The sequence below is a fragment of the Nannobrachium achirus genome, assembly GCF_963921795.1.
Source record: "Nannobrachium achirus genome assembly, chromosome: 3".
NCBI lineage: Eukaryota > Metazoa > Chordata > Actinopteri > Myctophiformes > Myctophidae > Nannobrachium > Nannobrachium achirus.
The window spans coordinates 57,546,082-57,560,828 of NC_137812.1; the positions used below are offsets into that span (position 1 = coordinate 57,546,082).

The 14,747-nt window shown below is 43.3% G+C and overlaps 1 protein-coding gene across 1 annotated transcript; it reads right to left on the reverse strand.

The window, feature by feature from the left end:
- Nucleotides 1-6,166: 6,166 nt before the first annotated feature.
- Nucleotides 6,167-14,298, reverse strand: krt97 (keratin 97; the record flags this gene model as incomplete). The annotated part of the gene is made up of 8 exons (XM_080722685.1): nucleotides 6,167-6,267; nucleotides 6,760-6,830; nucleotides 7,226-7,446; nucleotides 7,900-8,025; nucleotides 8,172-8,336; nucleotides 10,068-10,224; nucleotides 10,617-10,699; nucleotides 13,900-14,298. The coding sequence occupies 8 exons, from the start codon at nucleotides 14,296-14,298 to the stop codon at nucleotides 6,167-6,169; spliced, it is 1,323 nt and encodes a 440-aa protein (XP_080578811.1).
- Nucleotides 14,299-14,747: the final 449 nt, after the last annotated feature.

Genomic DNA, 14,747 nt, shown 5'->3' on the forward strand with positions numbered 1-14,747 from the left:
TCTCTCTCACAGCCTCTCTCGATACTGTTAATGTTGCTGTAGGCCTACACTACCGCTCTCTGAGAGATAAAACAGTTAACACCGTCCTTCCTTTAATGGAGACACAAATAAAAAAAGGGCCTCCCTCGCCAATGTGCTTGAAGCTCTTTTTATTCTCCTAAATACCCCCCACCCCGCACACGCACGCACGCTCTCTCTCTCTCTCTCTCTCTCTCTCTCTCTCTCTCTCTCTCACACACACACACACACACACACACACACACACACACACACACACACACACACACACACACACACACACACACACACACAACACACACACACACACACACACACACACACACACACACACACACACACACACACACACACACACACACACACACACACACACACACACACACCTCATTTCACCCCAGATTGAGAGTTGTGGTTTAGCTGCCTACCGTGAGTTATTGCACATAAATCTGAGTATAGCCTAATCAAAGTTCTTGAGAGCTAAATTATATAGCCTATAGATTATTTTACTGTGCTGAAGTGAATCAGAAACTGTTATATGATATCTTCAATGTTGATTAGATGCTGTATTGATTGTATGAGTATAGGAAAACATAACGTCAAAGGAATGTTAGTTTTATACAACATAATTAGCATGCTGCTCGATAGCTAAAATGTATGGGGTTATTATTATCTTTGACGTCAAAATCCTAAGCTTGTTGCCACAAATTCTGAACACTCTCAGAATTAAAATAATGCTATGGATTTGTTGTGTATGTGGGTGGGTGGATGCACTGTTTGTGTTGTCGTGACTCGTGGGTAGAAAATGAATTGAATTCAGCACCATGGACAGCGGCAGATACTCTTCCGGACAGCTATGATAAGCCTATTCTCTCCACACATTCATTCATTGAGTCATTATTTTAGTAACTCCAGTCAAGTGCCACACACTTCTGTGGAGAGTGAGTTCCCCCTCAGAAGCGTCAATTGGGTATGGCAAGCTATGGCAGCTGCCATACCTTGGCTACAAAGGAAATAATAAAATGTACTTTTCTTTGTGTCTGTTGCTAAGGTATGGCAACATGACGCGCGCGTGCAAGACACCAGTCATGTTGCCATACCTTAGCTTTTTCTGAACTGACGCCACTGTTCCCCCTCCCCTTCTTTTGCCGAGTTTGCTTATTTTGTACTCAAATGAGAGAACGTCGTCGGAGGCGGAGTTTATTTACAGTAAAACTCTCAGTAGGTATAACTGACGCTATCAGAGTTAAACCGTCAGTATATGGGTTTTACTGTGTAGGTGGATGGATGATGCATAATGGACGGTTTATCGTCCGTGTCGTGACTCGTGGGAGAAATGATTTGAATTCAGTACCATGGACAGCGTCATATATTTCCTGGCAATTGCCAACCCTATTCAGTCACTTCCCGTTAATTGGGTAATTATTTGAGTAGACTGTAACAGACTTTTGAGTTGTTTTTAGCTGTTGCTGTTGGTTGTTGGTTGTTGTTTTTTACTACAATTCAAGATCATGGAGGTGGAGTTATAGTAGGCTAAAACACAGGGGTTTTCCCCACCAAAATACTTGAAAATCAGAGGACTGACAACATTTAGCCTGCCTGGCAGTGCCTGCCCTGAGGTAATATACAAATAGATCAATAGCCAATATTATTCAGTATAGCCAAACATACAATCAGCGGTGGAAAAAGGTACTTTTTTTTAGTAAGTAAAAGTATCAATACTGGAATGTAGAAGCCTAGGCCTATAGTAGCTAGTAGATGTAGTGGAGTAGGCTATAAGTAAAGGTTGTGAATTGGAAATACTCAAGTAAAGTAGGCCCACAAATACCTCAAGATTGTACTCAAGTACATTACTTAAGTAAATTTACTTAGTTACTTTTCTCCACTGCATACAACAATACCTATTCACAGCTGCACTCCCAGGCTTAGGCAGGCTAAGCGACCCAGCGCTGCTGACACCGTTTCCTACCAATGCAGAGGCGTCAATTGGGTATGGCAAGCTATGGCGGCTGCCATACCTTGGCTACAGGGGGAAATAATAAAATGTACTGTAATCGTGCCTGTTGCTAAGGTATGGCAACATGACTGGTGTCTTGCACGCGCGCGAGGGTGCGCGTGCAAGACACCAGTCATGTTGCCATACCTTAGCTTTTTCTGTACTGACGCCGCTGTACCAATGACGTCATGTTGGGCTATAGTGGCTGAGACCATCCAGCAGATGGCAATAACCTACCTACTATAAATCCATGCAGTGACGTCACCGAGGATGTGACTGTGCTGTGTTGACGTCATGGTTTCCCGTGGTGCAGAATTTTGTCATAATTTAAGTCGTGAGACTCGTGACTTACGACCACGAGCTACCATGTATGGCTACCACCCAGGATGACAAAGGCATACAGCAGTGTCAGTAGCTGAGTGCCCATGTGCTATATGCAGCTTTATTACACACAAATAGGCGACCTGTTTCAATTTAATTTTCTCTTAGTGATTTACTACTGACTGATGTCAACTTATTGTATTATGGCAAGAGCAGGTAAAAGGTTAATCAAATGCATTCAAAAGTTATTTTATTTTCATTGTGAAGCCAGGCATTAGATGATATTGGAACAGTGAAGTAGGATAGACTATGTAAATAATTTGATTGCTGTGTACATATATAGTTATCATCACCATCATAATCATCATCATCATATATTATTATTAGTCCCAATAAATCTAACTGGAATCAAATTGACAGTTTGTGGCCACAATGTAGGGTCCCTTTAAGAATCAATGTGAAACAAATACTTGCTCTTAATTATTATATTCATCATGGCCATGAGGTAATCCGAGCAAAAATGATTATGAACTGAATCAGGAATCCCCGCAGAAGCGATTGGAGCATCACCATGGAACCCATGGACTAACATCCAAGCACTCAGGAAAGTGTGACAACTCATCATTGTGATTATACTGCCATCTACAGGTTGTTAGGAAAAACTGTTTTGACCGGTCCCGGAACGAAATTGATTGATTGAATACTTTATTAACGGTTTTCAGAGACAGGTACAGGGAAGTACAGTACAATACAAGGTATGCTAAACGGACATTTAAAAAAAAGCTTGTGGCTTGTTTCCATTGGGGTCCTGTGTACTCAATTCATTGAAAGACAGGGAGATAACAGAGATGAACAGACAGAAAGCTAGAGACAGTCAGTGAAAGAATGGACAGACAGATAGACAGACAGACAGACAGACAGACAGACAGACAGACAGACAGACAGGCAGACAGACAGACAGACAGGCAGACAGGCAGACAGGCAGACAGACAGACAGACAGACAGACAGACAGACAGACAGACAGACAGACAGACAGACAGACAGTTAGTTAAATAGAAAGATGGAGAAAACAGACAGATACACAAGTTATGTTGATCAAAATTGACAATGAAATCATGAGTGAAAGGGTGCAGAAGGTTGAATCTGCAGATCAAAGTTTGAATGCAAATGACATGCAGGCTAATAATACAAAGGGGGTAGGTGCATGGTTAATATGTTCATTGATTACACCGCCTACCTACTTTGCACAACTAATATAGAATATTTGAGTTTGAATATAATGTCTGCTACAGCTGTTAAGTTGAATCTTCCATGGAAAACTAATAGCTCAGGTGAAAAATGAATCAAACTTTATGATTGCATTTCATATATTAGCTACACATGAACCGTCCATATTTCCTTATTTTGGGGTGTCTGTGAATCACTTATACATTCACAAATGTGGACATTACAGCAATCAGATAAAAATAAAATGTGTAGGCCTACAGATGTAGTACATTTTTCATCTTATGTTCAGGCCGCACAACTGAGTTTTCACATAACCCATACAGCTCAGTGTCAGATGAGATGGGTTGCTCACACAGGATGCTCTTGTTCATCAAGGGACATGTAGAGGTGAACATAGTTCAGCTGAATTTGAGCTTTGACCACCAGATTGCACCATACCATCAGATTCTGTGTCCATTGCTGTATTGTATAGACAGCCCCATTACAATAGCTTTGAAATCACCTTGTTGCTCAAATCATTATTACAGAATCAATCGTTAACAAAACAAATTTGGCAATTACAAATGTTTTTTTGAAAGGTATGTAATGTGTTTTTCTTTGACTAACAGCCTATTTGACATAATCTGAAATGGTCTGATGCAGCAAACTCCTGTAATCTGTTATGTCCACCAGCTGTGTGGCCAAAACATGTTGGGCTTTTTAATCACACAACTCTACAATAAATGCTTTTCTTCCAGTTAACAAGTGCCTGCAACCTATGCATCTTGTTCTATAATTCACATTGTTAAATCGGGCCAGGAATTTGGGTTGTGGACCCATTTTTATGGGTCAAGAGTAAATATGACTTTCTGGAAATAAAAATACATTTCAAACCATTTTTCAAGAGAATTTAATACATTTCCCCCCAAAACATCCAAGAAATTCCATTAAAAAAATGAGGAAAAAAAAAGAAAAGAAACTTTCAAGAAGTAGTATGTTGAAATATCAGATCTACAAGCTCCAATGTGTTGCATCATGATGTGTTGTAAGTTTGGAGATCAGCTATTTTCACTAGTTTGGGACATAACATTTCTCTTTTGGGTCTCGAGCTAAAAGGTTTGGGAACAAGTGCTCTCTATTATATGCCCAAGCAGCAATATACCGTATACAGGTACAATACAGAATGTAGGTTCTATCAACAAAACATTTAGACAGTTGGCGATAGGGCCTTTCTGTGTGGAGTTCGCATGTTCTCCCCGTGTCTCCTAGGGTTGATACCCTCACAAAAACATGCAGTAATCCTGGTCTCAATAATGCCTCCCCCTGGCCAGCCGGGGCGCTTGATGGAGGGGAAAGGAACTGGTTGGAATAACGTGTTCCTTCCATGCACTACGTCCATCCCGGGGAAATCCCCCCTGTCATGTGAAAAGAAACAACTTGGACTACTCATGCATTGAAGGAAGCATGTGGTCAGTCCGTTGTCTCCCCAGGCGCGGCAGAGGGAGAGCAGAGCCCAGGATTACATAGGCAATTGGCACTGGGTGAAAAATGGGTTGCAAAATCGTGGGATAAAAAAAAAAACATTTAGACATAGCATCTACCTGATGAACAAAGTAATCTTCTCTACTACATAGCTGTTGAAATGGCCCAAAAGAGAAGTTATGCATCAAATTGAAGGGAATTGCGGTGGAATCGTAATCGTAATCACCTCTAACAATTGGTTGAGGTTTGTAATGTGTAATTTAGGCCCTTAGACATAATCAAATCAAGAATTTGATTGTGTTATTAAAATAATGTAAGTATTTGTGCAATTCCAATAATTGGGTTACATTACCAAAAGCAAACAATAAATAATATGTATGTACCAAGAGACAAAATGGAGAGAAAAAAGGATTGTCAATATTTAGCACATTATTTAGTCCCAAATCCAAACATGCATAATTTGGTGAGAAGCGAGATTAGAAACATTACATCATGCAATACAATCAGTCAGTTGTAACAGGAACCCAGTTGGGGATGTAGACTCCCTCACTGAAATGAAGCATTTCAAAGAGTGTACAGCATCCAGGTGGTCAATAGTCATGTATAGACTTTACCCTTCCATGGTTACCAGAAAATGAAAATCATTTAGCCCAGCTTAATCTTCTATTAATGACAGAAGTTCCTTAACAAAGGCTTTTATTAAATTATCAATATATACATCGTCGTTGTCGGGTGAAAACCTTGTATGTCCAAAACCGTTCGTTTTACATTTATCATTTTAAAAATGATTTAAACTAGTGAAAACAGCCAATCTACAAGCACACAACGCCTCGCACCGCGAGGCGTTGTGTGCTTGTAGATCTGCTGTTTTCACTACTTTTGTGCGACAGCCTTGTATGATGAAGCAGGGCTCTAATTTGTGAAAGAACGTACACATTTGAAACTTGGAGATACGAGGTTTCCACCCGACAACGGCGATATTTAGATTAGTTCCGAATTATTATTGGCGATCCAGGATGGAGCTACTTCTTGATGACATTCACCCTCATCCACTGTGCAGGACATCACCTTTCCATCACTACTTCTGGATCTCCTCCACATCCTCATCCACCATGCAGGAACAGGACACCACCTTTCCATCACTAACTGGAGATGTCCTCTAAATCCTCATCCACCGTGCGGGACACCACCTTTCCATCCACAAGCTCCTCGATCACTGTCCGTATTCTCTTTTGCACAACAGCTGGGAGGAAAAGGAAAACAATTCAACCATTATTGAACTTCAATGTACCAAGGCATTTCAAAGCTGCACTTCACATTCTATGTTATTAGTGACCCCAAGTGGCAGAATTAGGTAACTATTTTCATACTAGTGCCTGTAAAGAATCATTGCAGGGCTGATCTTGTATGATTTATAGATTGATAAAAACACATGCATTTTTACTTAGAAACCTTGCATAGTGCAGCTTTAAAAGGGGGAAGAGCTTTCAAATCATCTTTTAGAATCTAGAAAAAGAGTGTGAAACAATGACAGGCGATCAAGAGTAAAGTTACTCCAGAGGAACATGTTTTTCAACCAGTACAGCTGTGACCACCAGTGAACCATCTCTGACCACCGCTACAACATATCTGACAACAGTGTACCATCTCTGTCACCAATGTCCTTTTTTTAAGTAATGTTTGAAACAAAGCTTGCACCTACAGTATGGAAGTGTACAGCACAAGGGAAACTTACGTTTGACCACCTTGACCTCCTCCTTGACCTCTGTGACCTGCTGGAACTCGACAGTCTTTACAACACTTTTCCTGATAACGCAGAAAAGATAGATATACATTTTCAGTTGTTTCCATTCCAATGATAGCAATCAAAATCAAGCAATCTTTGTTAAAATTATTAGCTGTCCTGTATATATACAAGTACTAAAATTTACATAAACGATTGATTCCTCTTAGACACCTTGCAAACAGTAAATCTACTAATTGTATTATGAAGTACACTGCAAAATCCTGAGCTTTAATTCAACTCTGAGAGTGTCAGTGTAACTCAGAGTGTAAAAAATTTACGCTCAGGATCTTTCAGTATAGAGTTCTTAACTACTTTCAACCTGTTGTCCCTATTTTGGTACGTTGTGAGCCTGTAGAACGCCATTCGTCGTATGACGAAGTATACATTGGTCTTAAGTGGTTAACAATTTCCTTACTGCACATCCTCTCCGTCCAGCAGTCTCCTGTACTCAGCAATCTCCATCTCCAACCTGGTCTTGATATCCAGCAGCATCTGGTACTCAGAAGACTGCCTGTTAATGTCCGTCTTGACCTGGCCGAGGTCAGCCTCCAGGTCATTGACCATGGCCTGCAGCTGGTTCAGTTGGAGCTGATATCTGCCCTCTGTCTCTCCCAACTGGCTTTCCAGGTTTGCTTTCTACATGACAAGAAAAGATGGGTACTTTAAGACTGAAAAAAGAGATATGAGAGTGCACTTAATGAGGGCTGACTCAATTCTCATCTTTTTGCTTGGACCTAACTCAGTTGTTGCCTTTGAGCACAAAACCTGAATGGTAAAGCATAACTCATGGGGCAGGCATGAGTAACTAACTGATGATAACTAATTAGTTGAGATTTTACTGTTGAATTTATGTTAATGGGTTGCAGAGAGAGAACATTGTAAATATCTCAGACAAAATTACCCGGTGACTTCCACATCAGAAATCAGAATAACAGAGAGCGAAAGCGGAAGCAGGACAGATTAAGCGGTTTGTTCAAATAGGCTCTGCTCAAGCACGTAATAGTCCTCAGTGTGTGTGTGTGTGTGTGTGCGTGTGTGCGTGCGTGCGTGTGTGCGTGCGTGCGTGCGTGTGTGTCTTGGCAGTCTTACCAGGCTGAGTTGGGACTGCAACTCAATTTGCATTGCCTGGAGGGTCCTCTTGAGCTCATTGATCTCACTGTGTGAAGACTGCAGGCTATCTGTTGTGGTTGCCACGTGCTTGTTCAGCTCATCGAACTGGAAGAAAGACATGATTAGGAATAGGATCGGAAATAAATGATCAAGTTTCCTGTCATTTTGTTAAAAGCTGTTTTCAAATGAATAATTGGTCTAACCACGAAACAAAGATTTGTGTAGTGAACATTTCATCCAATGTCTTGTACCTGTCCCTTGTACCAGGTCTCCATTTCAAGGCGGTTCTTGTCAACGATGCCCTCATACTGAGCTCTGATCTCGTCCATAACCTGGTTCAGGTCCTGCTGGGGAGCTGAATCCATCTCCACGTTGACAGAGCTGGAACCCATTTTGGCACGCATGGCAGCAAGATCCTACAGGACACAGAGTGAGGAAGCATCAGCTTCAAGATAAAAAAAAGCCTATACAGTAGGCTTTCAGTGGACACTGGCGATCTTGTTGAAAGAGAGTCATAGTGTTTGGCGTGACCATTTATGTTAATGGTGGCTTTGGGACAACACAAAACAGGTTATGTGTGCTCTGTTTGTATACGTAAGACGTTACAGATAATACATGGGAAACTTCTTCCTTAAATATTATGTAAATAAGAGCGGTTTAAACTGCAACTTGGGAGTAACAAATGCTTTCACAAAGGCTTTCACTGGACGAGAGATCTTGATGAAGGTGAGATAGTAAAGTCTTGATTGAGTAATGATTATGATTTTGTGATATGGTAATTAGACTATACTGTAAGTGCGATATTCATATTTTTTGTCAAACCCGAAGCATGCATCGCCGAGGACCCGAAGGAGTGCGGTGCCTGGCGTTGAGTTGGTCGGATTGCCAGTTGTCCAGAACCGCCCCATACGCCCATATACAGGTATACTGTATATCGTTGTTGTCGGGTGGAAATCTTGTATGTCCAAAACTGTTCGTTTTGTATTTATCATCTAAAGAATTTACTAAACTAGTGAAAACAGCCAATCTACAAGTGTAGAAGGCCTTGTATGGTGTAGCAGGGCTTTGCATTAATGTACACATTTGAAACTTGGAGATACAAGGTTTCTGCCCGACAGTGACAATATGGAGATCCTGTTGTCCAGAGCTGCCGATCCGACCGATATATATGGGCATGCCACATATATGGAATAGAACGACTTCAAACTCGCTGTGTGTCGCCAAGGACCTGAGGGGAGTGTGCGCCAAGCGGGAAGTTCCAAAGGACATCACAAAAATGTTGATAAATCCACAAATCCTGTATATGAATGGTGTACCCTGTCCCTGATGTCATCAATATTTATATGTATTGACATCATAGACTGGCCTGGACTCCATATTTGGGCATGCCTGACACAGAACTCCAATGCCAATAGTCATAGAAGGGAGAGACAGATACAGAAATCCACTGGCCTGCTCTGAGTATCTGACATCACCGTAATGGCACCTGTGATGTCACAATGATGTGTCAGGGGAACCACAGTGTCTGTTTCAGGGGAACCACAGTGTCAGGCGTTACCCGTCCGGACGGACGGACAGATATGGTCAAGCGGTGATGGTTCTGACAGTAAACTGCGACCCACGGTCGAAAAAAATTAAAATGTCCAAAATAGGGACGCCAGGTTGAAAGTGGTTAAGCAAGAAACTTCAAACATGTCCCTACTATAATGTGCTTTCTTAAGTGGGATAAGGGATTGCATAACATGACAAGGTTTGAGGGACAATGCTGGCAACTTTTGAGATGCACAAATTAAAGGCATGACAGACAATTCAAACAGGATCTGCAAACACATCACTGTTAGTATAAGAGATGCTTCTCAAAATATTTACTGTAATGTTATGTAAACAATTATCTTACATTCTATTGGTAAGTAATTGCTAAAGAAATACTTAAAACTCAACCCAGGAATTACAAAATATAATGCATCTTGGCATTTTCCTGCAGAGAAAAAAAGAAGACAACCTGCATACTCCAATACATTTTAATGTCCAATACATTAACATTTCGAGGCTCTGGGCTCTTCATCATGTCAAACTCATTTTGCTTTGGAGACATTTTGAAAACCAGAATAGTTTGATGCTGATTTGAAAAGATTGTTGAAACTCACGTCTTCGTGGTTCTTCTTGAGGTACACCAGCTCCTCCTTAAAGCCCTCAACCTGCATCTCCAGGTCTGAGCGGGCCATGGTCAGCTCATCCAGCAGCTTACGCAGTCCAGCAATGTCGTTCTCCGTAGACATGCACAGTGCCCTCTCATTCTCATACCTGTCATGGGAGAAAAGGCACACAAAGGTTCACGTCATTGTCCTTCCTGAGGCGATGTTGCAACCAATAACAAAATAAGCTGGAACCTGCAAGGAAAACCAGTTCCACCAGTTTCAATTCTCAACTGACCGTTATGCTTCTGTGACAATAATCCAACCAATTAGACGTTACGTTTTTATTGTGGTTAATTGTGGAATCTTACAGAGGAAGACGATGTCAATGTTTTTTTAATAAAATGCACTCGCGCACACACGCGCGCGCACACACACACACACACACACACACACACACACACACACACACACACACACACACACACACACACACACACACACACACACGCTCACACACATTTTTGCCAAATGTATTCAGGAATAAGTCTTCCCACTTACTTGAGTTTAAAATCTTCTGCTGCCAATTTGGCATTGTCAATCTGTAGTAGGATCCTCGAATGTTCCAGTGTAGCACTGTTGATCTGAGTTAAAAGACAGTGATTAATTCCAATACATCATGCTTCTACACATTTGCGTGACTTGAAGAAGACCAATATTTGCACAATATATCTACTGTAACTGTAACATGCAGAGCAAAAAAATCACTTCCAAGATTCAAAACACACTTAACATAGGGGTGGACTCAGGTAATGTGGGCCATCAGGTAATGTGAGCCAGCCATAGTTTCAGGCTCCTAGCAACTGTGCCTTTAAATCTTTGCAGCCAATGGCTGCACATGTTCTTGCCACAGCTGTGCTTGACACCAACAAGTGATTTGATTGGTCCATAGTCGTTTTGATGGGCGGAGCTAAGCCACACAACAAGACCTGCTGGAAGAATTTGCAAGGTGGGTGCAGAGACACAAAGTTTTAACTTGAGATTGCTAAGGATACTACATCAATGAAAACAAATGCACATTTATAAAAACTGGTGCAAAATGTGTGTTAAGATGTCCTTTACCAGGCATGATGTTGATATTTTGCTTAATGAAATCATTTTTCATAAATAATGACGTTTTTGTAAGTGGCTCACATTACCATAGTCAATTGTGGTGAAAGCTTAGCTGGGCCAGCTTAGGTGGGCCACCTTCATTAGCATTATGTTTTGTGTTAGCTTAGGTGGGCCACCTTCAGAAATGAGCCCTGGGGGTCCCTGGGGGTCCCTGGAGGTGGTCCCCGGGCGGCAGTGCTCGGAGGCCCGCCAGGGACCTCTGGTGGTGGTCCCTGGTGGTCCCTGGCCGTCCCCAGGCCCTGTTTTGGGGGCCTGGAGCCGGCCCTGGGGGTCCCTGGAGGTGGTCCCCGGGCGGCAGTGCTCGGAGGCCCGCCAGGGACCTCCGGTGGTGGTCCCTGGTGGTGCCTGGTGGTCCCTGGCCATCCCCAGGCCCTGTTTTGGGGGCCTGGAGCCGGCCCTGGGGGTCCCTGGGGGTCCCTGGAGGTGGTCCTCGGACGGCAGTGCTCGGAGGCCCGCCAGGGACCTCCGGTGGTGGTCCCTGGTGGTGCCTGGTGGTCCCTGGCCGTCCCCAGGCCCTGTTTTGGGGGCCTGGAGCCGGCCCTGGGGGTCCCTGGAGGTGGTCCCCGGGCGGCAGTGCTCGGAGGCCCGCCAGGGACCACCACCGGAGGTCCCTGGCGGAAAAACAGGCCCTGTTTTGGGGGCCTGGAGCCGGCCCTGGGGGTCCCTGGGGGTCCCTGGAGGTGGTCCTCGGGCGGCAGTGCTCGGAGGCCCGCCAGGGACCTCTGGTGGTGGTCCCTGGTGGTGCCTGGTGGTGCCTGGTGGTCCCTGGCCGTCCCCAGGCCCTGTTTTGGGGGCCTGGAGCCGGCCCTGGGGGTCCCTGGGGGTCCCCGGAGGTGGTCCCCGGGCAGCAGTGCTCGGAGGCCGGGCAGGGACCTCCGGGGACCCCCGCTGGTGGTCCCTGGTGGTCCCTGGCCGGCCAGAGTGGTGCAAAGGCCCGCTTTTGGGGGCCTGGCGCCGGCCCTGGGGGTCCCTGGGGGTCCCCGGAGCTCCCCAGGCCCGGTTTTTGGGGCCTGGCGCCGGCCCTGGGGGTCCGCGGGGGTCCGCGATGGCACCATCGTGTGCGGGGCGGCGAGCCGGTTCCAACGGTACCATTATTGAAATTAAATTCAATGAATGAAATTAAATTGACCTCCAAATCTTGTTTGACTGTTTTGCTTTGATTTGCTTTGGCTCATTATAGCAGATGAGTGGCTCACATTACCTTATTAGGGTTAGGGTAAGATGGGCCACTGACAAAAATATGATTTAATATAAAAATACACTAGATATGCAAAATATAAGCATTGTTTCTGGTTAAGGCCGTCTACATATATATTATATATATTTTTTATCGATGTGCATTTGTTTTTTATTCACTTGTCAAACTTATAACTGACAAATTAGATATGTTTGGACAATGCAATTCTCCTCTGCAGGCTAGTTTTGAGACATTGCTCTTCCCACCAAAACAACCAAAGCACTCAAATTTTGATTGTTTTGTGTCAAGTACAGTTGTGGCAAGAAACATGTGCAGTCATTGGCTGTTAAATTTTAAAGAGCTAGGAATTAATGGGGTCAACCCTAAAGTGGCCCATTTTAGCTGATCAGGTGGCCTAAAAAACCTGAAAAGTGTTAATCTTGAAAATGTGTGACATTTTAAGCTTAAACATTAAAAAAAAAATAACCATCTAATTTTCCTACATACATTTAACACAAATATATTAAGGACAGTCTATATTAACTATAAAAAATACATTCAGCGTTCTGCACTGCTTTTTCTTAGTTTCCCAGGCGATTTACCAAAAAGCGGCCCACATTACCTGAGTCCACCCTATATATAGGTGGCCTGCAACAACTGTTTGATATTTCTATAAGAAAAAAGAAAGAAAGAAAAATAACAATATATCCTACAGGCTACACAGCTCTGTATGCTGCTGCTTGGCTTGAATGTGGATTAATTCAAATCTGTAATGTAAAGAAAGCCTAAGTGTGCTTCCAACACAAATTCATATTTCACATAATCCTGTTGTAATAGTGGTGTGAAGTAACTACGTACATTTACTCAAGTACTAAAAGTACATTTTTGAGGTACTTTACTTGAATACTTCAATACTTTTACTTCTACTCCACTATATCAGAGGCAAATATTACACTTTTACTCCAATACAATTATTTCAAAACTTGAGTAACTAGTTAATTTGTAGATTTAGATTATTAGATTATATTACAAAACAAACACTAACCACTTCAGCCCTATATACATTTAGCCAATCTACACTTTTTCAAATTTGTATATTTGAAAACTTACCAAAAACATGGTAATGATTAGGCCTACTTTTACTTTTAGTAGGCTACTTTAAGTGCATTTTGATGCCAATACTTTTGTATTTTTACTCAAGTCGATTTTGAGTATTTGCAGCATTGACTTTCAAGTAGGCTAAAACGTGTGAGTGAGTAGCCTACTTTTTACACCGCTGGTAATAGGCTATTATGTTTTGCAGAGGCGTGATTGAAGACGTCAATTGGGTCAATTGGGTATGGCAAGCTATGGCAGCTGCCATACCTTGGCTACAGGGGGAAATAATAAAATGTACTGTAATCGTGCCTGTTAGGTATGGCAACATGACTGGTGTCTTGCACGCGCGCGAGGGCATTTTCTGAACTGACGCCGCTGATGCTTTGAGAATCTCACCTGTTTCTGCAGGTCATTGATGATCGCCTCATATTTGCTGTAGTCCCTGACAGCAGGCGTCTGCTTCTCGTACCACTCCCGGATATTCCGCTCCAGCTGGGCATTGGCGGTCTCCAGAGAGTGCACCTTCTGCAGGTAGGCGGCCAGGCGGTCGTTGAGGTTCTGCATCGTGGCCTTCTCGTTGATTCCGACGCCGTTGTCCCCTGCGGACAGTGCGCCCGCCAGGTCGAAGCCGCTGTTGCTCCTCGTGGAGTAAGACACGCGCACATTTCGTCCCCCCGCTCCGCCGTGGACACTCGGCGACCTCAGCGACCCGGCTCTGGAGGAGTAGCCCACAGGTGAGAAGGACATGGACATGGCAGGCTGTGAAATATTGGAGCGATATGATCTGACACTCATGGTGACACCTGCTGCGTTGAGTAGCCTTAAACGACCGTTAAAACAGCGGCTGTCAAACCTGTGAAAGGTATGAGTCTAGTAGTGAACTACCTGTCCTAGCCCAAGGTCGTAGAATTTATGCCTGAGCCAGAGTGGGCGCGGCTGCAGTGATGCTGATCTTACAGGTGTGTCACACTGGGTGTGCGTGAGAGCATGGTCGTCATTCCATGCTTCATGTCACGGCAAATATTAATTGGGGCAATGTGACAGTGTGTACAGGCGAGCTATATAATATGTATGCACACTTTGTGACATTTTCTCAAATGGATATTGGCTACTTTGCAGTGCAGTTGAAGTAGGCTCCCTGCCAGGTGTGAATCTAAATTTTACTGTAGCCTACTGAAATATTAGGTAGCTTTACTAACTTATTTAAATAATTAATAGCTACATAGTTAACTTCTCTGACAGTA